The sequence below is a fragment of the Carlito syrichta genome, unplaced genomic scaffold, assembly GCF_000164805.1.
Source record: "Carlito syrichta isolate Samal-C Ts95f unplaced genomic scaffold, Tarsius_syrichta-2.0.1 Scaffold287681, whole genome shotgun sequence".
NCBI lineage: Eukaryota > Metazoa > Chordata > Mammalia > Primates > Tarsiidae > Carlito > Carlito syrichta.
In genome coordinates this window covers 36,124-63,551 of record NW_007231777.1, presented here as the reverse complement: position 1 = coordinate 63,551, position 27,428 = coordinate 36,124, and the positions used below count along the sequence as shown (strand labels likewise).

Genomic DNA, 27,428 nt, shown 5'->3' with positions numbered 1-27,428 from the left:
CTCTTTCCACTCTGCTTTCTTTGCTAGCTGTTTTTACCTAGCAGTATAGGTGGCTGCCAGCAGCTCTAGGTTTCAATAATTTTTAGTTCACAATTCCAAATAAAATAATAAAAAAGTATAGTTCTTACTATTCCAGGCACTGTTGGAAGCTCCTTAGATACATTAACTCAGTTAATCCTAAACTAATCATATAAGATAGCTACTGTATTACTCACATTTTTAAAAAATGTAAGAAATTGATATATGGTAGGTACATAGAAAAGAAAAGCTGAGATTTAGATTCAGGGAGTCTAGCAACAGAGTCCGTGCTTTTAACAACTGTACCACACAGCCTTTTGAAAAAATAAACTGATTTCCTACAGCATCCATATCACTTATCAAAAAGGAATCTGGTACTCTTGGGTCATGTGCTTATTTCTGGGTTAGTCACTGAGTTCTGGGGGTGTTGGGGGTACTTAAACTATGTTATATGTCCACCCCTAATGCAAGACCACATGATTGTTAGCAATTACTCCCTATAAAAGATGCTAGACAGATGTAAAAAAGCAACAAATGTCCATCAAGACGTGTGGACTTAAAGAAATAACCCCAGAACTTTAATTCTAATTCTGCCTATGTTTGCCACTAACCTCAAGCAAATCACCCATCACCTCTTTTAGCAAGCAGATTCTAGCCCATCTACCTCCAAAGGTGGTGGTGACTATAAGTGAAATGATATGAAAATCTTAAATATCTACTTATGCCTAATTACATATGCTATATCTAATTACATAGATATAACACATTCAAACACAGTAATGAAACAGATATGCCAAAACTGAGCAAACAACTTGCAAAATAAGTTCTTCAGTCAATAATATCTCTGAAGAATTCCCTTAGATACAATTTCTTTCCTTTTAAAAAATATTTGGTAAAATAAATGAAACTGGAATTTTTCCAAGTGGTCTTATAGACATTATAAATGATTATTTCCTAAGAAAAAACAAAGTACAACTGTAAGTTTATTAATTCTAGCAAAATTAAAAAAGATGTGGCTTGTTAACAACTACTGAATAAGTTTTCTTGTTTCTTTGTCTCCAGAGCATTTGGCATTCTTTATCAACTGGTACATAAAAGAATAGAAAAATAAAAGATTGTCATATTGTCCTTTGTATTTCTCTTTTAGTATATCAGTATGGTAGTCTACTAGAAAGTAGTAAATGGCTTCAATTGTGGAAAGGAAAGTATCCGGTTTTCCTTTTTGATGTCGCCAAAAGCAAGTTTTTCTTGTTTTCAATTCAACTTGTAACAATCCTGCCAAAAAAAAAAAAAAAAAAAAAAGGAAAAATATAAATATTTCTTTCTAGCCACAGAGTGTAGTACAGTAATAATGATTCATCTTAAATATTTTAAGTGTTTTTTAAGAATACAGATAAATTCCTGCAATACCAATTCAAAACAGGGTATTTTCTTAAATGTATTGAGGTATATACAAGAAGCAACCTAAGACAGAATAAAATCTTATACATGACAGTTACATCTAAGTTTTAGACCAATGGATTAAAAGTAGTTAACATTTAAGATATTGATTTCTTTCTATCTATCAGCTTCTTTTAAAATTTGAACCTCTGACAGGACTAAATTCACCAGTTTTCAGAAGGGTTTCAGTTCCTTGGTACATCAACTTTTTAAATATTCTAAAAGTTACTGAGAGAGACAGGCTGCTTATTGGTTTTTAAAATTGGTAAAAGTTTACTTCTATATTATCATTTTTAGGCTGTATTCACATCTAGAGTTGTTTTGGGAGGGGCCACTTTATGCTGCAGAGCCTCAATGATACAGTCAGCTAGAATGTCTTGCTTTTGTATATTTAAGGAGGAAATGATTCACAAAAGCAGAGAGCAGTACTCTCATCTGTTACAATTCAGACATCATCATACACACCTAGATAGACTTGCTCCTTAGAACAGAACTTACACTCACACTACATATAGTTGCCACTTTGTTTTGCACATTTTATTTTAAAGTACAAAAAGTAAGAAGGTAGCATCATAATTGGTCCCTTGACCAGTTAGGAACCTCTAAGTCACAATGAGTACTGACTGTTACATCTCACTTTTACTCAGAAATGTAGAAGACAGCGACAAATATATAATAAAGAAATATTAAGCTATTAAGAGATATGTGGGATCAAAAGTCTAATAGGGGTATGAGGAGGAGAAAAAAGAGAATGAAAAAGAGAGAGCATTTAAAGAGATAGTGCCTATGACTATTCCAGAAATTATTTCAAATTATGAAAATGCACAGATACATGAAACATATTGTATCTCAAGCAGGATAAATAAAAAGAAATCAGTGTCCAGGTCCATCACATAGTAGTATAACTGCAAAATACCAAGGGTAAAGAGAAGATTTTAAAAACAATCATTGAGAAGGGACAAATTACATACAAAGGAAAAGGAATAAGAATGCAAGAGATTTTTCATTATCAACAACAGAATATTGAAGACAATGAAATTATATCTTCAAAGTGTCTAAAGAAAATAACTGGCAACCTAAAATTGTGTACCTAGCAGATTAAGATATCAAGAAAAAAGTGAAAAACATTAACATATACACACACAAAAACCCCAAACTGAGTATATGCCATCAAGAGATCAAATTACATAAATTCCTAAAGGACATATTTCATCAAAGATGGCATGAGATAAAACACTGAACAAAGAAAATGGCAAACATCTGTGCAAATCCAGATAAATCTTGCCTGTATAGAACAAATAATAATATCTAATTTGTGGGACAGACCAAAAATAATGAATACCAAAAATAATACTGTGAACCAGGAGGCTGAATGACACTTAAGTGTACTAAGTCTGTCTGTAAAAAAGGAGAGGTTAGAATATTGGTTGGCTTTGAACTTTTTTTTTTTAATCAATATTTTTTATTATGATATTGTGGGGTACAGTTAAGGGTTAGGTATACAAATATGCTTCTGAACTTTTTTTTTTTTTGAGTTGGAGTCTCACTCCGTTGCACAGGCTGGAGTGCAGTGGCACACTCACAGCCACCCCAGTGTCGACCTGCTGGGCTCTGGTGATCTTTCTGGCTCAGCCTTCCAAGTAGCTGGAACTACAGGAGCACACTACCACCCCTGGCTAATTTTTGATTTATTGTAGAGATAAGATCTTGTCAAGTCACCCAGGCTGGTCTCGAACCCGCGGGCACAGGCAATCCACTGGACTTGGCCTCCCAAAGTGCTGGGATTACAGGTTGAGCCACCGAACTTGGCTGACTTTGAACTTTTTAAGTGACATATGCACAATCCTCTGTAAAAATGGGCTAAGAAAATACTCATTTAATTAAAGAAAAGTCAGAAAAAGAAAAAAAAAAGTAAAAAGGTGAAAAAACCTCCATGACAAATAGAAATAAAAATTAAGATGATAGAAGTAGGTTCAAATTTATCAATGCTCACAGCAAATATAAATTTAAAAGACAGAAACTCAAGAAAGATGACTTCTACAGGGCTTTCATTCAATATTTCATTGGAGATCTTAGCTAATATAGTAATTAAGAACAATAAGTTAATTAGATGCATAGAGCTGGAAAGAAAGAAATACCGCTGACATTAATTACACAGAAAGTAAAAAAATATATATAAGCAAATTATTAGAAATACAGTATCTTGGGGTAAAGAAAGATTCAGACAAGACACAAAAAGTGCTAAACATATCAATACATTCTACATTAAGAATATTTTTCCTCAAAAGCTACCATTAGGAAATTAAAAAGATGAACTGCAAACTGCAAGAAGATATTTCAAAACATTATCTGTATCCTAGAATATATAAGAATTCCTAGAAATCAATAAGAAAAGATAAACAAAACACCAGAAAAATGGGCATAGGTATTTCATAGAATAGGACATTTGTACGGTCAAATAAACAAAATCACACTCAATCCAATTAATAAATACAGGAAAGCAAATTAAAGCCACAATACTTTATACATACTAGATTGGCAAAAGTCAGACATTTGAAAACACCGAGGTAGAAGGGTGTATGGTTTAATGGAACTTTATATTTTAGTGATGGGAGTATAATTTTGTATACCTACTTTGGAAAACAATTTGGCATTTTCTTATAAAGGTGAACATTCTCATATCCAACAACTCAGCAATTCAACTCCTATGTAGGTTTCTTAGAGAAGTTTGCACTTGCACAAAAATGTGTGTGGTAGCATTATTTGTAATAGCAAAAACTACAGATAATTCAAGTGTTTCATCAACAGGAAACTACATAAACTGTAGTATATTCACACAGTCAGATGATATATGGCAGTGAAAATGAATAAACTAGATACAATGATACAACAATATAGATAAACTTAAGAAACAAAATGGTAACTTTAGAAAGCAAGTATCACATCTGAACATTTATCATAATATAATAAGAAAAGGATAGGCAGTAGTAGGGGGTGGGTGGGGGGGAATGACGTAACATCAATAATGGTACCTAAACCAGGTGAAGTGAGGACCAATGGGAGGTCCAAACTTCACCTGTACATAGACCACTTATGTACCTAATCCTGACTTGTACCCATATTTTTAAAATATAAATAAATAAATAAATAAATAAATAAAGTACCTTCCTGGACAATAACATACAGGTCAAAACAAAGTAAACCTAAATAATACATAGTTATAAAAGAGATGTACACATAACCCTATACTCCAAAAAAGTACAAAAATAAAACATAAATAATTCAGGAGAATAATTGTTGGGGATAGAAGGGAACTAGCATAGAGAAAGCAAACACAGATAGATGAAAGTTATTGATACTGTTCTGGTGCTTGAGTTCTTAACTATTCATTATATCATAATGCTCTAAGACAATACTATATATATTATTTCACATGTATCATAAATTTATTTTCGAATGTAATAAAATAAAAAAATGCAAAAATACTATTTGCCTATTTAGTGGCAGAATTGGGACTGGAAGTCAGGTCCCAGCCCAGTTCTTTCCATTAGACATGAAGCACAATCTAGTCATGGAGCAATCATGAACTGTAGTGGATCCTGAAGCAAACAGGTTAAAGAAATTAGATCCCAGAGTTTCTTGGTGGCATTTTGAAGTTTTTATCAGTATACCCATATTCAAGTGGAGATAACAGAAGCCAAAATAAAAGGATTGTGTGCTTATGGGACAATTGTGGAATAAGCATCAATCCTACTTAAAAAGGGCTATCTTGAAGACAATCCTTTGAAATTTTGACTCCATCTTTAAAGAAATATGACCTTGATAGACAGTGGAAGAAATCATGATGTGTGAAATTCTCGGAATAAGAATGTAATGATTTTTTTAAAAAATAATTTTTGTTTAATGTTCTACATACATAATTAAAAAACTCTCTACACTGCTTGTAGAAAAAAAAAATTTTAATGATGCCACAGCATCTACAGATAAAAGATCAAATTCCCAAACATGACACTCAAAGGCATGCATAATTTGAATTTTTCCAGTCTCTTCTACCATCCTCATATATGTATGCATTCTAGATTATATTAAACTATTTCAAGTTTTTGAAAGCAATTTTTTTATGTACATGCCATTTTCTTGGTCATAAATATCCATCCCTCACCTCTTTATCCATCAAGAGTTTAATAGACAGCAACTCCACTGAGAAACTTTCCAGAGACTCCAGGCAGTCTCCTCAATGTTGTCACTACTTGAATTTTCTTATCTGTTAACTTGCTTCCTAAAATAGAGCATGTGGCAGAATACATCCATTGTTTCTCAATATCCATTTTCTCTTCCCATGTTAAAATCTCATTTCTATTCAGTATGGTATGTATCCAACTCAAAACAATTTTCCAGACTTTCCTTACAGCCAGGATGGTCACGTGAACCAGTTCTGGTCAAAGAAAGGAAAACTGAAAACTACAGGTGATACCTATAGAAAAGCTTTTAATTTTTTTTTTTTAATAAAAAAATGCATACTGCCTTTTCCCCTTCAATAAAATAATGCATATTGTCTTGCCTGGAATACATATATGATGCCTCAGGGACCAGCAGCTATCCCTATAAGCATAGGATGAAAGTAAAGTGGAAGAGAAAAAGTCTAGGTCTTTAATGGCATTGTGAAGTCCCTGTACCAGTCCTAGACTACCCACCGCTGGATTTTTATATGTGAAAAGTGAACCTTCTACTTGTTTAAAAGATTCTAGCTGGGTTTCTGTTTTACACAGCTGAACACATGCCTAACCTATAGTGCTTATGATTAATAAGAAGACAGATTGTGCTTATTTTTCTTTGTAGCCCTTAAACCTAAGACATTCAGCAAGTAAGGTATTCAACAAGTAAATGGAATGAATGGACAAATCACAAGTGATTCTGCCTTTAAAGTTTCCTATCTAGGTATTTTTAAAAATTTCAATCTGAATAATTCTGATTCAAAGATACAACAGTTATAACAACCAAAACCAAAAACAAACCCTTCTAAACTACTTGTATTAATGTTAACTATAATCAAGAGATAAATAAAGGTAGACATTTGAAAATGTTCTAAGTAGTCTGTACAATTAAAATCTTTTTTTCACCTTATGATTTTTTTTAATTTCTAAATTTCATTTCATTTACTACCTCTACCATATGGATGACATATGCTCCTGGGTATATTGTGTCTCCTTCTAAAAAAGTATGATCTTTGGGCGGACAATGATTTTTCTAGCTTAAACCTAGGAAGTTTACCTCTTCTTCATTTATTTATTTGTTAAAATTCATTTACCTTATTTTTTTTAGTTTAATTCCTCAAGTCATACATACGTATGTTCTCACTGCAAATATGTAAACAATATAGATAAAGCAAAAGTCCCTTTTGGTAACCCTGTTTCTATGTCCTAATCTCATATCCCTTCCCAACAGTGACAATGATTAGATATTTGACATGTATTTTGACTAAACTTTAAAACACATTTTATACATGTGATATAATTAAAATCTTAATGTAAGATTTTGATATCACCAATGTAATATCTAAAAACCAAACTAGAAATAGCTATTAAAATGTGCTTGTTTCTATAACACTTCTAATATGTTCTACAATGTTAAATATAAAAATAAAGATTTAGTGATTATCACCAATCCAAAAAATTTACTTGGTTTTAAAAATTTACTTGGAAGTATATAAGAACCTTTTTTAAAAGACTGGAACACAAAGATACTGGATTATAAGAACATTAATATTTATTTTAAAAAATTCAACATATAAATTTTTTAAAACTTCCTTTTTAGTATTTCTAGTAAAATAACTTTATGATAAAATTAGTAAAAATTTTAGGAGTAAAAATTTAAATTAGAAATTACAAATGGCTCTTCCCTTCAAAATTGTAGCCTGAATTTCTCCAACTGCAAAGTAAGAAGGAAATTCTTGACCTACCCTGATGTGAGAATTGAATAAAATAGTAAATGACACAGCACTCATTGACACAGTGAGTACGGTTCGGGCAGTGCTTATGGTACGAACAAAGTTATCACTTGGTGGTTCAGCCTGTTAATCCCGTGCCTTTGGGAGGCTGAGGTGAGTGGACTGCCTGAGCCCGCGGGTTCGTGACCCGCTTGGGCAACTTGGCGAGACCTCATCTCTACACTAAATCAAAAAATCAGCCGGGCGTGGTAGCGCATGCCTGTAGTTCCGGCTACTGGGAAGGCTGAGGCGGGAGGATCGCCGGAGCCCAGCAGTTCAAGGCTGCGGTGGCCAGGAGCGGCCACTGCACTCCAGTCTGGGAGACAGAGTGAGACTCCAACTCAAAAAAAAAAAAAAAAAAAAAGCTATCAGTAGCCAAAATGAAAAGAGCTAATTTTTTTTAACACATTACAATATAATCTAGGATCTCTCTCAACAAAAATAAACCATCCTTTCTCTCACATTCTCCCAAGGCTTCCTATGGTAAGTCTTCAAGAATGTTTTATCACTCTGCACTTGTAGGTTAAGGTTTACCTTTCATGATTAAAGTATGCCCTCCATCCTCAAGGGGTTTATTTTGATATTGGTAAAACATCCATAGCTATTTATCTGCAAAGTCGGACAAAACAGTACAGTTTTACGCTGTTGAGGGGATTCTTAGTCTCAGCATTCATAATAAGATAACAGAAACATAATGTCTAACACATTATATTTGAGGGCTTAAACTGAGGTCTAGACTTAATTTGTTCAGTTTAATTTCATCAAATGATCAAGTGTTTTAAAGCCTAAAGCCAATTATGTATAAACAAACATGGATTGTTTCTTATAGAAGCATCTTGGCTTGTCCAAAAATTAGTGTTTTACAAATATATAGAAGTTATAAACATGCATACAGACCAAATTATTCCCTGTGGTACCATGAGGAGCCACAAGGGGAAAGGGTTAAAGTTGGACATGAAGACAATCTTGCCGCTAGAAATCTGTTCATTTTATGATTTTTAAAGAGACTAAGAAATTCCTTAAAAATTTTTTATCTAGCATAGAATTGAAATTTATAACTTCTACCTGAGTTGGGAAGAAATAACAAACTTTTGTACAAATCTGACTTTAGGCATGCCTAAGACACTGATTTGAAAACAGACTTTGAATAGTACTATAATAATTCCTTTTAGAGTTTTTCTAGTGTTTTTATTTTTACTTATGTTCTTTCATTTGAGCTGTTCAATTACCATACAAGGTAATTATAAAGATAATGGTTCAGAAAAATCTTCAAACTAATGAGTGACTTGCTTCTGTAAATATCCCCAAAAATGTGACAGGCGATGTTCTTTTTCTCTCTTTCAAAAAGCAGGGCCTTAGGGGGCTCCTCTTTCTATTAAACATCAACAACAACATTTCTTAAAGATCTTATGTTCTGTGGTACCCCTCACCCTTTCTCTCTCACACACAGACACAAAGCACATACAATTAGACTGTCGATGTAACTTTACTAACATGTATGAAGAGCTCAGATGCAAAAACTATATAAATTAAGCTAGTTAAATCTACTATTGTTACTCACTTTAGCTTGAAACTAATGAATACAAATCAGACTCCAAAGTGTCAAACTTTCTTTTTCCTAGGTGATGCACTTTTTTTTTTTTTTGAGTTGGAGTCTCTCATTCTGTCGCTCAGGGTGGAGTGCCATGGCATGCTCACAGTCACCACAGCCTCAACCTGTTGGGCTCAAGTGATCCTTCAGCTTCAGCTTTCCAAGTAGCTGGAACTACAGGCATGCACCACCATGCCCGGCTAATTTTTTGATTTATTGTAGAGATGAGGTTTCGCCAAGTTGCCCAGGCTGGTCCTGAACCTATGGGCTTAGGCAATTCTCTCACCTCAGCTTCCCAAAGTGCTGGATTATAGGCGTGAGCCACAGCACCAGGCCCTGATGCACATTTTTAACACCAGTTGAAGGCTGGGTATGGTAGCTCATGCCTGTAGTCCCAGCACTTTGGGAGGATTGCTTGAGCCCAGTAGTTTGAGACCAGCCCGGGAAACACAGTGAGACCACGACTTTACAAAAGAAATAAAATTAGCTGGGCATGGTGGCACACACCTATAGGCCCAGCTACTGAGAGGATCACATGAGCCCAGGAAGTCAAGGTTATACTGAGCTCTGAAGGTGCCACTGCACTCCAGCCTGGGTGACAGAGTGACACTTTCTACTCAAAAACAAACAAACAAACAAACAAACAAACAAACAAACAAACTACTAGTCTGAGAGAAGCTCTCCCAGGTTGAAACTGTTTTGGCAACTGTCTAATCTCAACTGGGTAATTTTCTTGCCTTTTTATAATATATAGGTAAGTAAAGTGATGCTTTTAAACTTCTATGATTAGGAAACTTTCCTAAGAAAACAAGAAATAAAAATATAAAACAAAATTTTAAAAATCAGTATACTGTTAAATCTGAATTGGAACTATTCATGTGAACTCATAATATATATCTACATATTTTTCTTGGCTCTGTCCACCAAAGAAATAACATCCCTGTAGTAATGAATTTATAAGATCTTGTTTTCTATTACCATTTTCCACTGAGAGAAACTATAACTTTTAGAAAAGTGGTTGATTCCAGCTCTGGAGCAGAAAAAATGTACAAGTGAATTTGGGACAGAAAGACTAATGCCACAAAGAACTTGAAGGCTTCGCACTGGCAAAATTTGAGACAATTCAATCATGAAAAAGAATTCAGTCATAACAGATTTTAAAATGTTGAATTTTTAAAAATCCATAAGATCATGGTGATCTAAAAAAGACGGAGAGAGAAAAAACAAATCACAAGGGAAAAATGAAAAGCTCTTCTTTACATAATACCAGTTAACAAATGCAGAAGAAATAATACAATTAAAATTTAATCATTTTCCAGTTCTCAGTATAATTACTGATTTAGGCAAGGATCATCAATAAATACTAAAACTACTTGGTGAAAAAACTTTTGGAAACAGACAGTCCATAGTCTGAAAGCATCACACCACAGATTACTACTAATTGCAAAGAGAAAAAAAAAAAAACTACAAAAAACTTTATAATGGAGAGAACTGGCAATCACTGCTTTAATCAAGTAACCAAAGTTATCACAAATAATGGGACAACTTGCAGTATATGTCTCCTAATTTTATGCAATAATAAATATACAACTTCAACTATGAATTGGTTAACCATAAGATTTATTGGCTAAACAAGTTGATTTCTGAGAGCGAAATGATATGTCATCAATAATTATACTAAAACAATAGATATAAACTGGAATTGTCATAGACCACCATGGATTTATTCTTACCTGTAAGTATCCTAGCCAAAAATACTTAAATGGAACCTAATTACAATGAAACATTCAGACAATTGGCCTGTCCTCTTCATAAAAGTCTAAGTCATGAAAAACAAATAGAGGACTGTTTTAGATTAAAAGAGGCTAACGATACATAATAACCAAATAAAATGTGAGGAGTTTAAATGCCGTATCAGAGGAAAAAAGTTATAAAAGATATTTGGGGATCATTTAGGGAAATTTGAACATTGGACTATGTATTTGAGGTTATGGTATTTTCTATTTTTTTTTTTTTTTTAGAAGTGATACTGGTATTGAATTTACTTTTCAGAAAATCTTTTTTTAAAAAAAACCAAACACACAAATGGTCATAGTAACTTCATTTGAAATAGTAGAAAACTAAAAACAACCCAAATGTTCACCAACAGGTGAATAGATACACTGATTGTAGCACTGCATTACAATGAAATACTACTCAACAGTAAATGAAATGACCTATTGACATATGCTGTAAAAAAGATGATTAAAATAAATAGATTATTTTATGTAAGGAAGCCAGACCAAAAAAGAAAGAGTACAAACTGTATGATTCAATGTATATAATATTCCAGAAAATGCATCTAATCTATAATGACTAGGTATAGGTCAGTGATTGACTGGAGATGGGGTTGAAGAGTGTGAAAGTGTATTGTAAGGGGAATGTTGGATGAGAAAGATCATAAAAGGGCAGGAGAAAATGTTGAGGGGAGTGATGGATAGGTTCACGTCCTACTTGTGATGATGATCCCATGGCTATAAATGTGAAAACTTTTGAAATTATACTGTCTAAATATGTGTAGTTTATTATATGTTAATTGTTCCTCAATAAAATTATTTTTAAAAACTACAAAGTCAAAAATCAAAAACCAAAGACAAAATCTAACTTCTTGGCAAATGTGTTCACTATTAGAGTTTTTAATCAGAGACATTATTTTTTATTAATATGAGAGAATATTCTTATTCTTAGAAGATGTACACTTAACAAATAAGGGTGATATGTTGCAAAGCCTGAAACTTGCTTTCAAATAGCTTAACAAAAAATATAATATATAAATACATATACACACATATAATAGAGAAAGAGTAATAAGGCAAATGTTGACAAATGTGCAGGTATTTAATGCAACTCTTCTTTCAAACTATAAGTTTGAATTTTTCAAAATAAAAGTCGGGGGAGGAGCAATCCGAAAAACAACTTTTTTTTCTTACCTTGAAGTCGCTCGTCAGTGAATATTTTGTTTGTTTGGTTCCAGGTGCTATCTATAAATATAATTTTTTTCAGTGTTGTGCCTTTGCACTTGCTGTCATGCAAATCACAGTCCTCTTGCTCTTCGGTTTTCTTGCGTTTAAAAGATGGCTTGTCAGGGTAATCATTTTTGCCTCTAACATTATTTTGAATCCTTTTTTGCAGATGAAAAGAAATATCTTTTATTGAGATAGACTGAGGTCCAGGAAAAACAAGAGCCACCTAAAACAAAGAAACTTGGGTTAGCAGTGTGCTATCATCTTCAAAATAAATACATTTTGACCAAGTTAAATTTTTAAGAAAAAATATGTTGAATATCCGAGAAACAAGCATTGGGTGGTTCTATTGTATGTGTTTCTTTAATATTTATGGTAAAATTTTTGGCTTTTCCCTAGTAATTTATAATGATAATATATTACCAAAAAGTATGACTTTAAAATGAGTTATTCACTGATTGACAGAAGTCAAGTCAATCACACTTTAAGTAAAAAACTAAACTTTATGGTTTTTCATAAGATGAAATGCAAAGTACATGATACTTTGTAAAGGAACCACTGGAAACTGCTCAGTGATTAAATACTATTTTCTCCTGTATAATAAGCAAAGATAAAACAAATGATATAATGAATACTAGTGACAAAATGGTGCAATAGGTCTTTTTTGTCATTACTTGATGGCAGAGTTGAATAGTATAACTCTTCACGAAAGTCATTTAATTTTAATCAAGAGTCCTAAAATATTTAGAGCTTTTGACACAATGATTTCATTACGGGAACTTATCTTAATAAAATAACCCAAATGCAAACTACTCAAGAAAATTTGCTCAAAAATATATATTACAGTATAAGATTAAAATAAAAAATCTAACTTTCAAAAGAAAATTACATAAGTTATGATACCTCTTTTCTTTCATCACATTTTTACTGAGTACCTATATTATTAGAGCTTCCAGTATCTGAACAGCTTCTGGCAAAAACGCAGAAGCCAAGTAGATATTTGTTAAATTAACAAATGTTGGTAGAATATTGGGTATTTTTCCCCCATACATTTCTTTGCTTCTCAAATTTTCAATTGCATGTACATTTTAAAATGAAAATAAACATAAAAACAAAAGCATAAAAAAAACCAAGTTAGCCGGGCTTGGTGGCTCAGCCTGTAATCCCGCACCTTTGGGAGGCTGAGGTGAGTGGATTGCCTAAGCCGGCGGGTTCGAGACCCGCCTGGGCAGCGAGACCTCACCTCTACAATAAATAAAAATATCAGCCGGGCGTGGTAGTGTGCGCCTGTAGTTCCGGCTACTTGGAAGGCTGAGGCGGAAGGATCGCCGGAGCCCAGTAGGTCGAGGCTGCAGTGGCCGGAAGCGGCCACCGCACTCCAGTCTGGGCGACAGTGAGACTCCAACTCAAAAACAAACAAACAAACAAACAAAAAAACCAAAAAAAACCCCCAAGTTTTCAACCATTCATAATGCATGCTTGTATTTATTTCCCCCTATACTCGATTACCAAAGTCTAGGACTTCTTAATTTTCTTGGAATTTAAGAATATCAGATTTCTTTATAAAATCTAGCACTATGTTAATCAATATAAGTGGTATCTAGCTGACCAAAGAAAAAAACATACAAATACCTTCTTAGATCCAAAACTCAAATATTATTTACAAACAACTTTCTGTATAAACTAAAAAAAAAACAAAAAACCCAAAATGTAGAGATAAAGATATATAGGAAAATAAAAACAAGTTTTTTTCTGGAACAAATGAATGCATTAATTTTTTATTTTGTTTCTAGATTAACCACACCAACAAACGGCCCTCAAGAGACTTAAAAGCGTTTATATGTTTCTTTTTTTTTTTAGATAAATTATAAAATTACTTTTCAGGAAGAAGACCAGTAATATCTCATTAATGTGACAATTTCAACTATGTGAAAATCAATTAAGAATCTAAATATGAGCAAGGAAGGCCTCTGAGCAGCCCAAAGAAATGTTACAAAGGCTATGTACTAAAGCTCTTAATTTAGGGAGAATTCCTAAAAATCCTCTTAACTCAGTCATTTCTTTTTTTAGAAAAATTCTAACATTTGCAATCTGGTTTCTCAGTTGGCATCAAATTAGACCATCTACGTGTAGCATAAACAGGAGAAGGATAGGGAAAAGTAAAAGCAGGCATATTAGTATTGGCAAAAAGTAAAACCCTGAAGAATGAAGGCAGAAAAACTGTAAACAACATAGCAGTCTAGAATCTGACCTTTGAAGATATCAATGATGTAAACTGTATATTACTTAATACTACATGAGCATAACACGAGGTTAGGAAAATAAAAATATATGTTCAAGTAAGTTCAGAAAGACAATGGAGTTTAAAGCTTATTTTCATAGTGAAGAGTTGTAAAAAAGTAAGCTGCCTACTTCATGATCCTTTTCTTCATATTCTGGAATACAAGGATACGTGTAAATGTTTACAAATTCAGGTGCTAAGAGTTTGGCATGTATAGCAGTACTTTTGCCATCTGTTTCATTTGGATGTTTAATGATGTCAATCTTCAATGGAAGCTAAAGTAAAACAAAAAAAGACAAATTAACAAAACAAACACAAAAATTCTAATTTGTATGTTAATAAAAAGGGTCTTTAAAGCTAAATAACAAGCTCACAATAAGTTTCTATAAATATACTTAGGATCTGAAAGGTATATTTTTCTAGTCTAGGATATTAAGAATAGTGAAAGTCATAAAGAAAATCCAAATTTCTTCTTTGATAATGTTAGTCATGTAATAGAACAACTATTTCCAACCCATTTGACACAGAATTGTCTTTTAAAGCAAAGCTCCAATGTCATTTTCATTTAAGTTTCATGAGTATTAAATCCAATTTTTTGCATTGTATGTATGCCAAGAACATTTTTTTATAATTCCTATATACTCTAGATGAGTTTATTTTATGCTATTTAAAAAGAAATTGTAAGTTTAGGCAAAAGCTTCAGATCTAAAATTCAAGTTGAAATTCTGCTCCTTATACATTCTTTCAAATCAAAAATACTACTTTGTTGTGAACATCATGATTTTTAGCAGCACATTTAACAGAACAAATTAAATATCAAAAGGAAAAATGTAACAGCATAGGTCTAAGAGGTATAATCTTTATATCACAAAAAATGCTCTTCAAAATCATCTTGCCTAAGTATTTCCCTTAATGTTTCATTACTTGTTATGGATTGTGTTTTGCTCCTGAGAAAAAATAATTATTTTTCTGGATTTCTTAAGTTGGTTTTTCTTATTTCACTTTGTGGTTAGGTCTTTATAACTCCTGTACACGTCCTGCATCCAGTCATGATTAGGGAAATAAAAGCCAAGTCATATCTCTCCACCATATGGAAGAAATCCTCCTAGGATGAGTTCTTCACTTCAGCTTTTAAATGACTTTCTGTTTTATTATATACCCTCCACCATCTCCAAGGCCCCATCCCACACTAAATAGGCAGGATTTTACCCTGGGGAACACAGCTACTGTGCCCTGGAATACAAAACTATATATATATATATTTTTGGTTTTAAACTGTACACACTTAAATTGTACAATCTAGTAAGTTTAAACATATGTTAGACCTTTGAACCCATCACCACAGTCAAGATAATAATCTGCCACTATGAAATCTTCTTATGCCCCTTTCTTTCTCTTCTCCCCATCAACCACTGCCCTCCTGAGGAAACCACTGATCTGCTGCCACTATAGATTAGTTTGCATTTTCTAAAAGTATTTATATAAATAAAATCATCAGTTTGTACTCTCCATCTGACTTTCAACAAGAATAATTACCTTGAGATCCCTTCATGTTGTTGCATTAGTTCCAAAACCAATTTCATACATTTTTTTTTTTTACTGGACAATTATGTTGGGACAGAACAGCATAAAGAATATACCCTAGAAGGACCTTGGGCCACAAATACATATCCCAAATAGTTTTCAATAAAGTTCCAAATACTATATCTCCTAACCACCCCACTTAGGCCTGGGAATCATTTATATAAGTTAGGCCCAATTGTTTCAAGTCATCAAACCAACCACTAGTTATAGAAACTTTACCATTTAAGTAGTGAGTTCACAAATGATTTTACATCAGTCTACTTTTGGCTGAACTTTACATGAGAATTTCCTCATGACACTCAGTTTCAGTTGACACTATATTTCCTCTCCCTGGGGTCTCTGAGTACCAGGTCGGTGTTATTTTAGTCCAGGGAAGGTGGAAAAGAGTAAAGAAGAAAAAGCAGATCATGACAAAGTGTTCTATTACTAATAAAAGCAACTTTATTACATGGTTGATGAATAGAGTTGAAAATCATAAAAGCTATCACCAACACTCGGTTATCTTGCAGGATATCATTGTATCAAGAACATAGGACTGAGCATTATAAACAATTTTATAAATGATGTGCCTAGCCTATCTTTTAATTTTAATAATAATAATAATAAAAAGCCTACGGAGTAAAACCTACAAGTATAATACAATTATGCAAAATTTGTGCTACTGGAACCCAATTCAGATATTGTTAGTTCTCCATGAGCAAGCATGAGATTCCTGATACTATAAAACCAAAGCACAGAAACAGGTCAACTCATGGAAATATGGATTTGTGTTCTTTTCACACATTTTAAGAGAAAATACTTCTTAAATAATGACAAGGTAGAGTAACAATAATGTCCAGAAGATGGTTTGAGTAGAAATGTTCTGTTTTTAAGTAACTAAAAAATATCAATTGGTTCTGTAACGCCTATGTTTTATATAAGAGACATCACAACCTTCCTGCCCAAATCTATCAAAATGCTACTGGCAAGGAAACCTATGCATTTTCCCATGTGATTATTAACTTTCCCAAAGAAAGGAAAGAGAGCCTATTAAATTCTAGGACTTCAATAAAAATGTTTTCTTCTATTTTTTTCTCCTCTTTTTAAAATACTCCAAGAGTACCTTTTTATCTTTACTTATGCATCTTTCACGGTTTAAGAAAAATCGTATTTTGCACTAAAATATAAGTACAGTCATGTTCTAAATAACAATGTTTCAGTCAGTGAAAGTATATGACAACAGTCCAATAAGATTATGTATAGTGAAGCTGAAAAATTCCTATTGCTTAGTAAAATCTTAACCATTGTAATATCTTAATATGATACATTACTCACTTGCTTGTGGAGACGCTGGTATAAACAAATTTACTGCACTGCCAGCCATATAAAAGTACAGCACATATTACTTTATAATATGACTATGTTATGGATTTCTGTATTATCTACTATACATTTTACTGTTATTTTAGAGTGTACTCTTTCTACTTAGAAAAAAATGTTAACTACAAAACAGCCTCAGGCAGGTCCTTAAGGAGGTATTCCAGAAGAAGGTATTGCATTATTATCAACTGAGATGACAGTTCCATACATGTACTCTTAAAGTTTGTGTCAATGCCAGACACGTTAACATCTATCTAATAAATTCTTCTTTAATTATGTAGACACGATATTTTGTGGACCTTTTACCTATACAAAAGTAGTCTTAGTAAACACCAAAAAGTATAAAGGTAAGCAATCAATTCAAACCAACTTTTAAATCTAGCTTAAAAGCACTGTAATGACAAAACAGCCCAGTGAACAGGTTTTAATTTTTAAATTTTATCCCATTTTTGTTTTGGTTGACGAACTATGCTCCATCTTCATGTATAGGATAAGGCTAAGTCACAAAAGCCTAAGCAAAAATTAACTCCAGATCTACTAGGATTGCCTCTTCTGAAGACATTCTAGTTGGACAAGATGAGCAGATGGAAGATAATGATACTGATGACTCTGATTCTATGTAGGCCTAGGTTAATATATGTGTGTCTTCATTTTTTTTTTTGAGTTGGAGTCTTACTCTGTTGCCCAGACTGGAGTGCAGTGGCCGCTCCCAGCCACCGCAGCCTCAACCTGCTGGGCTCCGGCGATCCTTCCGCCTCAGCCTTCCGAGTAGACGGAATTACAGGCATGCGCTACCACGCCCGGCTGATTTTTTGATTTATTGTAGAGATGAGGTCTCACTGCCCAGGCGGGTCTCGAACCCGCGGGTTCAGGCAATCCACTCACCTCAGCCTCCCAAAGGCGCGGGATTACAGGCTGAGCCACTGAGCCCTGCGTGTGTCTTCATTTTTAACAAAAAAAATTAAAAGTTGAAAAAAAGAATTTTTAAAACAGAAAACTGTTTACAGAATGAGAAAGAAAATATTTGTGTAGAGCTGTACAATTTGTTTAAAGCCAAGCATTACTATAAGAGTAGTAACTTAATAAAGCTATAAAGTTTTAACTTTATAAAGCAAAATAGCTACAATAAGCTGAAGTTAATTTATTACTTAAGAAAAATATTTTTTATAAATTTAGTATAGCTTAACTATACAGTGTTTATAATGTCTACAATCGTGTACAGTAATATCCAAGGCCTTTGCATTCACTCACCACTCACTCACTGACTCAGAAAAAAATTCCAGTTCTGAAAGCTCCATTCATGGTAAGTGCCCTAAACAGGTATACCACTTTTATCCTTAATATTTTATTTTTACTATACTTTTCCTATGTTTAGATACATATTTACTATTGTACTACAATTGCCTACAGTGTTCACTACAGTAACATGCTGTATATGTTTTTAGCCTAGGAGCTATAGGTTATCCCATATAGCCTAGGTAGGTATACAGCAGACTATACAAACTAGGTTGTATAAGTCCACTCTATGATGTCTGCACAGTGATGAATCTGCCTAACAACTAATTTTTCAGGATGCATTCCTCAGAATGTATCCCAATTAGGCATGACTATTTATGAATTTATTCACTAAACTAAAATTTATAGCTTGGGAGGGACTTACTCATTATGTAGCTATCCTCCCTTCTCAAGTGGGTCACCTAAAAGCAAATGCTGAATGATTTGTTAAAATAAAAATAATGCAAAAGTAAGAAAGAACATTTTGTAAAGTTATTATTACTATTCATATATATTAATACATCAAATTTTATATATGGACATTAAAATATAAACACTTTAGAAAACTCTGCACAGTCCAGATAGTTTAGAGTTGATGAAACACTAATGTTTTGATTCATTTCGATTAAATAATGGACATTAGACCACTGATTTGGAAAATAGTGTCTATTATTAAATTTCTATGAAGATATCAGTCCTGTAATTATATTATTGACTTTTACTATTCTTATCTGCAATCATTTTTGAACACATCTTAAGATAAAACAATTAATAGGATACTTTCTTTACATGGCTCTGAAATATATAGAGGACAGAATAACTCTATGTATACTTCAAAAACTAAATTTTGAAATGTAACATTCCAAGTAAGATAATGGGAAACTTGAAAAGAATTATTATCCTCAAGCTTTTGTCTTTTCTGAACAAACTGTGGCGCTTATATTAGATTCCATACTTTCTGATTATTGGCCAGTAAGCCTTTCATTAGTCTGTACATGTGAACCTTGAGGAGACCATGGACTTGCCAAGATAACATATAGGCTAAACTGAAATTCAAGTAACAAAATATAATTGTTAAAGTACTTTTCTTACTTCAAATATAAATGAGCCTTAAAATCACCAAAACAAATATTTTTTAAATGTAGTTACAATTTACTTTCTTATTGGCAAATTCTAATGAATCCATGTGTAGAGTTTTGTCTCTCAAGTCCTAATAAACAGCAGTCAAATTTTATATATTACTTGATTTATTCTTAAAGTTTGGGTCAAGGCTAGACAAGTTAGCACCTATGAAATAAATCCTTCTTTAGTTATGTAGACATGATTTTTTTTGGACCTTTTACCTATACAAAAGTAGTCTCAGTAAGCACCAAAAAGTTTAAAGGTAAGCAATCAATTCAAATCAACTTTTAAATCTAGCTTAAAATCAATGTAATGATAACACAGCCCAGTGAACAGGTCTTAGATTTTCCATTTTATTCCATTTTAGTTTTGGTCGATGAAATATGCTCCATCTCCACATATAGGATAAAGCTAAGTCACAAAAGCCTAAGCAAATATCAACTCTAGTTCTACTAGGATAATATCTTCTCAAGGAGCAGTCCAAGAATCTGAAGCAGTTTTTGACATTCCTCCATGTAGTCTATAAATTTTTTTTTTAGTATTCATGTTTATATCACACTTTTCTCTATATTGTAAAGAAATTATAATCAGTAATAAAAAATAATTTATTTCATTAAAAACAATACCATTAAAAAAAAAAACAGATGGCGCCATTCCCTCGGCGGCAGGTCTCCTATTCAAGGGCTCACCAAGAGCAACCCTGCTTAGCTTCCCAGCCATGGCGCATCCTGCGCCTGCGTGCCATGAAGCGCCCTGCCTGCATTCGGTGGCTCAGCCTGTAATCCCGCGCCTTTGGGAGGCTGAGGTGAGTGGATTGCCTGAGCCTGCGGGTTGGAGACCTGCCTGGTCAGCGAGACCTCATCTCTACAATAAATCAAAAAGTCAGCTGGGCGTGGTAGCGCATGCCTGTAATTCCGGCTACTTGGAAGGCTGAGGTGGAAGGATTGCCAGAGCCCAGCAGGTCGAGGCTGCGGTGACCGGGAGCGGCCACTGCACTCCAGTCTGGGCGACAGAGTGAGACTCCAACTCAAAAAAAACCCAACAAAACAATACCATTTATTTCAAACCCAGAGACAAGAAAATCAAATAGGTTTATCAGTTGTATGATTACATTTTCCATTAATAAAGTTTATTTTCATAATATTATTTATCAAGTTCATTGATTATATTAGAACAAGCATAAATAAAATGTCTTCTTAAAATCTATTTTCCTACTTTCAAGCAATTAAATTTCTTACCAACCTTCACAAGTGGAATCTGTTCAATGGGTACATTTTCCACTGGGACATAACATGTGTAGCAGTAGAACATTCTGGAACCACCACATTTAAGACACTTGGATCTTCCACTTTGTTGAGCTTTTTGAAGAACTTCTTGAGATGCTAAGCATAAGTTTTGAAGGGGATCTTCTGAGGCTATGGAAGCAGTTTGAGACTGTATTGTTTCCACAAATTTTGAGTTATTTTCTTCATTTTCTTTGAGACATATAAGTGGATTGAGAGACATTCTTCATTCAAACCAAAGTTTGACAACTATTTCTAAAATACATATCATAGGTTCACTGTAAAAAATAAAAGTGGAAGGTAAAATAAAATCAGAAACTATTTTACTGTCTCTCTATTAGGAATGCAAAGGTTTCATATTAGTATCAGCCAGGAACATATTAAACCCTGTAGGCTCTGACTATGAATTGATATTGTATGACATCAAATCTCATACTGAACTCTAATGAAAAATAGAAGGTTTCAGTGATATCAATAAAATTTAGTTGGGCATATTCTAAAAGATATAGTCCTCTTAAGCTTAAAATACATACACACACTACACACACACACAAAACTAAACATCCACTAAAAAATGATAAACATCTATTACCAATTTAATTTGTAAAATATCCCATAAAGTAAAATCTATGATCTTATAAATTATAATTATACAGAGTAACTTAAGAGTCCAAAAACTCTAAGAATTTCCTGCTTTCTAAAAATATACACCATTTAGATGTTCAGTACTAGAGATAAAATGTAAAATAACTTTCCCACTTAATATTTTCTTCAAAGAAGGATGATGACTGCCAAAATTGTTGTTTGCACACCCTGTAAGCAAAATATCCTTCCAGGGAAAAAGGAGACTGGGACCCTACTGATATGCATTCCACAACTGTAAAATGATTCTTTTATTATAAAGCCTTATGGCATTGTGGTATTTAACTATGAAGATCAAGGCGCTCCGAGTACAAACACTGACAGGAGAAACCTGTGACTCCAACAGGAAACACTCTGTGGTCTCCCAAATAGGAAGTGAACAAAAAGTCCACAGAAACAGATAATATAATTTGCTAACAAGAAGTCAGTGACAGTAATTTAATTACTCATCAAGAGTTTCCTGTAGATTGTGAATCCCAGTGAGCTTAAGACCCAAAAAAGAGGAGGGACCCCCCAAAAATTCAGAATTTATTTATAAAAAATTGTATTCATTCTTTCTTTTTTTTTTTTTGAGTTGGAGTCTCACTCTGTCACCCAGACTGAAGTGCAGTGGCCGCTCCCGGCCACCGCAGCCTCGCCCTGCTGGGCTCCGGCGATCCTTCTGCCTCAGCCTTCCGAGTAGCCGGAATTACAGGCGCGCGCTACCACGCCCGGCTGATTTTTTGATTTATTATAGAGATGAGGTCTCGCTGCCCAGGTGGGTCTCGAACCCGCGGGCTCAGGCAATCCACTCACCTCAGCCTCCCAAAGGCGCGGGATTACAGGCTGAGCCACCGAGCCCGGCTTGTATTCATTCTTACATGTTTAAACTTCAGTCACCTTCAAAGTACTCTCTGTTTGATGCCTTTTAGTGCTTCTGCTGTTTATTGTTTCACTTTTTCCATATCTGTTGTCTTTGAGGACTTTTTCATCCAGGGAAACAAAAAAGTCACTTGGGGCAAGATCTGGTGAATAGGGAGGGTGGGACATGGGGGTCATGCCATTTTGGGTCAAAAACTGCTGAACACTCATCACAGTGTGGGCAGGTATGTTGTCAGAGTGGAAGACAGTCTCCTCTTTGCCCCAACTTGGGACATTTCTTCCACAGATCGTGATGAAACCTTCTCAAAACTTCCAGGTAAAAACTTTGGTTGAAGGTTTGATCTAGAGGAACAAATTCTGAGTGTACTACAAGGGCTCGCCCTCCAAAATATAATTCTGGTTTCTGGAGGGGTCCTCCCTCATAAAGGGATGCAAAGACAAGATGCCAGTTACAGAAGGAAAAATAACGTACTTGCCAAATTTACCCAAGGAGAAAACCAAAATATGGTAAATATTTTTGCTGTGTACTGATATAGATTTACATTGTAGGCTGCTGAGAAAAAGTGGTATTTAAGAGCAGCGGTCCACTTCCTTTTTCTTGTCTCACAAATAGAAAACATTATCTATTTCTGATTGCCACTCTAAGTCATTTGCATAAATATGGCTTCTGTCTTTGTGAACATGTCCTCAGCAACTAAGAGAGTGCAAAATATTAACAGATGTCTTCTTTTCTTGAGTCTTAAATTCTTTCAGGAATCACATGAAAATCATGGACCTTATCCCTAGAAAACGAATATACAGACATAATATCTTGCACAAAATTTCAGGTGGTCTGCAGCTCTCATAGAGTCCATCTAGCATCCAGGTAAAGAAATCCAGACTAACATAATTCATTCTAATGACAGAAATTACCTTAAAGGTTTGAGAAGAGATCCAACTATCCCCAGAAAATGGGAGCTACAAATGTTCTGTTGGTCAACAAAGTGTCAACTGACACAAGCCAATAAAGCTCCCATTACTGTGCTTATGAAGTTAATTAGTTTCACCTAAACCATTTTGGTTTGGGTTTCTTCTGGTGTTGTCTTAAGTTTTTACAGAGAAACATTTTTAGGCTGTAATTGTCCTGAGTTATTCAGATCATGAGATTCATCCTAAAAAGAAAGCTGACTCAACTAATTCACTAATGAATTAGTTCATTCTAATGACTGACTTCATTTCCCTGAATATTCCAGTAGTTATTTAGTGGGTTTGCTTGTGCCACCAAAAGGCCCAGGCACAGTGGGGCTCAAGAATGAAGTTCTTGTTGATATCATGAAAGTCAATGTGGTTGCCCGACATTTAATGGAAAACTACTGGTGAGTTTTTAACATTATTTCAATGCCCTCAAAGTGCATTCCTCCTGAGATATCTCAGAAACATCACCTTGTATTTCACTGAACGTCCATCCACATAACTAAATGGACATTAATGAAATCTTCTATAAATGACCTTCCTCTACAAAATCAAACACAAATACCTGTGAGCCAGTAAAAAGAAAATGTTTATGGCTCCTTCCCCTGCTTCACCTACATATTCTCACCTATGGCTAAGGTAGCCATAGAAGAATCCAGCATTTGTAAATCGTGGCAATTCCCTCCAAAGGTCTCTGAAACTATATGATCAGGGCATCTGGCCTAATCTAGACAACAGCCTGCCTCAAATCTAAGCAAACCATTCACTGCAAATGTGGCTATTTAACCTTTAAAACATTATTGTTAACATCAAATATGTGCAAAAAATATGATCTAAGTCATGGGGGTTAAAAATAATTTAGAAACATAAAAAGACTATTCTTAAGAACTAACAAATAATTTTGGCACCTTGATGGTGCAGCCATCATTCTGCAACTTAGGCTGAAAACAAAATAATTTTTTACTCCTTCTACCCAATTTTCTCCCAAAACTAATTATACTGACCAAGTTGCATTAATTTTACCTTGCAGATACCCCTCTATTTTCACTCTCCAAGTCAGGACTCTAATGCACTCCTTATCAACTCATAGATGGGCTGTGACAATCTCTTACACCTCTTTACTTTTGAGTACTTACTATTGGTTCTACATATTTGACATGGAAAAATGTACTTAATGTAGAGGTACCTTTTAGTGAAGCTATCCCTCACAGCATTCCATTCTGCAAGAGCTGAATTCTTTCCTGATCTCACCTATTCCTGATTCTTATGCATTAGGAGGAGTTCAGTAAATACTTGTTAACTAAATCATAAATGATTCTGAAAAACACATCCAGTAAGCATCTCACTACTGAAGTAGCTGACAAACTACCGTTATGGGTCACCTGTAACTTAGCACAAGTGGCAGCTGGCAATTTTTTTTTTCAAAGTAATGAATGGAAAAGGCTCCTCCTATTGTAAGTTGACTCACCTCCCAATGGAACAGTACATAAAACTCCCTATCCCCTATCGTGGACAAATGCAGCACTAGATAAAAACCCACTTTACATTTTCTTTCTAGAGTATTTTTAAGAATCTAATTACATAGTATGCACAGGTTCATCATTCATTTTTAAAAATCCAACGTATCACCTTTTTCACACAGGACTCACGGCCTTTCCCACACGACCCACCACATGGTAGGTAGACTGTCCTGCCTTAGTTTTTCTGGTACACTGGGGTTCAATCAGAAGTAGTCCCCACGTGTTGCGATCTTAAGTACGGCTTTATCACCCAACTTTGTGGAACTAGCAACGGAAAAGCTTAACGTATTTCCTTATTTGTCCTACATTCCCGAGAAATCAGACATAAGAAACAGACTGCTTTGCTTATTATGTAACCATATCCTTAATATTTTAAATACACTGCATAGTATATCTATTCGATGTCTCTACTAGGCTTCCGTAATTATTGAGTTCCCGCAAACCATCCGAAACACTAAAAACACACCAAAAAATGGGGTTCCCTGGGAACTGACTTTGCCTGGACATACTTTCCTTGTTGCGGAAAGCACCGGAAACCATTGTTCGGAGAAAAAATATATACATATATGTGTGTGTGTGAGTATATATATAAATATTCGACAACATTTGGAAGCCTTTTCCCCAAAGGGCCCGCAAGAGCCCCCAAATCCAAGCGCCCACTCAGGGACCGAGGTTCCCCCCTCAGAGGCGAACCCCAGCACGACCTCCGCTAGAGTCCTCACAAGGAATGTTCATTTCCCGCAGCCGCAAAGCGCGAGTCGGAGACCACTGGTCTCTAGAGAGGCGTGGACACCCGCACCAGGAGTGGGACTCAGACCTGCACAGCCCGCACGGCTCCACGCGTCTTCAGCTCCGCCCGAGCCCGAGAAGCCTGCCGGACCGCGATCGCGCACGGATCGGCGGAGCGCTTTCCCGGCAACACCAGAGGGTGGAGCCAGGCGGTTACTAAGGTTGTTGCTAGGGCCGGGCGCACCGCGGGCCCCGCGGCCAAGGTAACGGGCGGGGACGACCACGGGGCGGGGTTAGTCGAGAAGTCCCGCCTCGGCCTCTCAGCGGGCATTGTCGCGCTGCTCCAGAAAGACTGGGGCGGGGAGTCGTCCAAGCCTGGCATCACAGCCGCCCCTAGCTCTTCGTCGAGCTCCCTCCCGAGTCTGGACCGGACAGCAGAACGGGGACGTTGTTCTCGAAATATACTTTCCAAGTCGTAGTTCCAGTGAGTTACGAAGACATGTTGATCCTACAGAACACTTTCCGTTTTACCAGTCTCAAAGATAGTTTAGTCGTGAGAACTTGATTCTGTTCTTTTTAGTGACCGTATTAAGATTTCGTGTGCCATGTAATAATGAAAGCTATGAGAAAAAAGTCGTTTGCATAGAGTTGGTACTACTTTGTGCGTCTTTCCAGTTTGAAATTAAACGAAGTATGTGGATATGTTATTAATCCATTTGTCCATACCACACCCCAAATAAAGTCCAAAACTGGAGGAGTGCACTACTACTAAGGGGGGAAAAATGCAATATGACTAATAAGTTATTGGAATTTCAAAAGAGCTCAGAATAGAGTGTCTAAAGGCTTATTAGTATTGACTTGGGTAAGGCCTTGAAGAATGATTATGGTTTTGGGCAGTGTTTTTCAACTGGAGAGGGGATCATGTAGGATCCATTGATGGAGGTCTTGACTCATTTGGAAGCCAGGAAATCTTTTAACACTTTTTAAGAAATGAAATAATATAGGCTGGAGATATAAGCATATTTAAGTAAATTTAGTATTAATTTGTAAAGTTAAGTATTGGTTTTTGGAGCTTTTAGTTATATATGGGCATTATATATATTAATATGCATGTATGTGTACACTCGGTCTTTGTGAAATGTTTTTCTTATCGTGAGGCCCACTAAAAAGTTTGAAAGTCACTAATTTAGGGAGAAAGATGAACTTTCAGGATAAGGAAAGCAGCAATAGCAAGTTCTCTAAGCTGGGAATAAGTAATTGACAGCCATTTTCATTTTTAACTTAACTCTTAGTGTTTTGTTTGTTTTGGGGTTTTTTTTGTTTGTTTTTTGAGTTGGAGTCTCACTCTGTCACCCAGACTGGAGTGCAGTGGCCGCTCCTGGCCACCGCAGCCTCGACCTGCTGGGCTCCGGCGATACTTCCGCCTCAGCTTTCCAGGTAGCTGGAACGCCTGGCTAATTTTTTGATTGTGGAGATGAGGTCTCGCCAAGTTGCCCAGGCAGGTCTCAAACCCACGGGTTAACTCTTAGTTTTTTGGAAGTAGTTCCATTGCACAGAATAAAAAGCAAGTGATACTATTTATTAGCTTGAGCATTGGGTTGCTATTACTATATATGAATTACTCCACAATGTAATAGCTTGAGATGGAACGATCACCCTGGATTGTCCGGATGGCTGTGCATAATCAAAGGATCCTCATAAGAGAGAAACAAGATGCCAGAGAGAGAAGAACTATTTACACTGCTGGTTTTGAAGTTAGATAAAGGAACTGTGAACAAAAGAAT

At 35.0% G+C, this 27,428-nt stretch overlaps 1 protein-coding gene across 2 annotated transcripts; it reads right to left on the bottom strand.

The window, feature by feature from the left end:
• Positions 1-937: 937 nt before the first annotated feature.
• Positions 938-25,811, bottom strand: DTWD1 (DTW domain containing 1). Of its 2 annotated transcripts, none has more exons than XM_008052928.2 (5): positions 25,733-25,811; positions 20,901-21,219; positions 14,450-14,593; positions 12,005-12,263; positions 938-1,293 (listed from the first exon to the last, which is right to left on the bottom strand). In XM_008052928.2, the coding sequence occupies exons 2-5, from the start codon at positions 21,162-21,164 to the stop codon at positions 1,046-1,048; spliced, it is 915 nt and encodes a 304-aa protein (XP_008051119.1). In that variant the 5' UTR covers positions 21,165-21,219; positions 25,733-25,811; the 3' UTR covers positions 938-1,045. The 2 variants fall into 2 exon arrangements, with proteins under 2 accessions (XP_008051119.1, XP_008051120.1); XM_008052929.2 differs by having other exon boundaries at positions 25,620-25,739.
• Positions 25,812-27,428: the final 1,617 nt, after the last annotated feature.

What these genes read in the sequence shown, in the direction of transcription:
- DTWD1 (XM_008052928.2), bottom strand. Translation starts at nt 21,164, where the DNA reads ATGTCTCTCAATCCACTTATATGTCTCAAAGAAAATGAAGAAAATAAC. An exon ending in AACAGATTCCACTTGTGAAG is followed by an intron (nt 14,594 to 20,900) that starts GTTGGTAAGAAA and finishes GTTTTACTTTAG; the next exon opens with CTTCCATTGAAGATTGACAT. An exon ending in CACTGACGAGCGACTTCAAG is followed by an intron (nt 1,294 to 12,004) that starts GTAAGAAAAAAA and finishes TTTTTTTGGCAG; the next exon opens with GATTGTTACAAGTTGAATTG.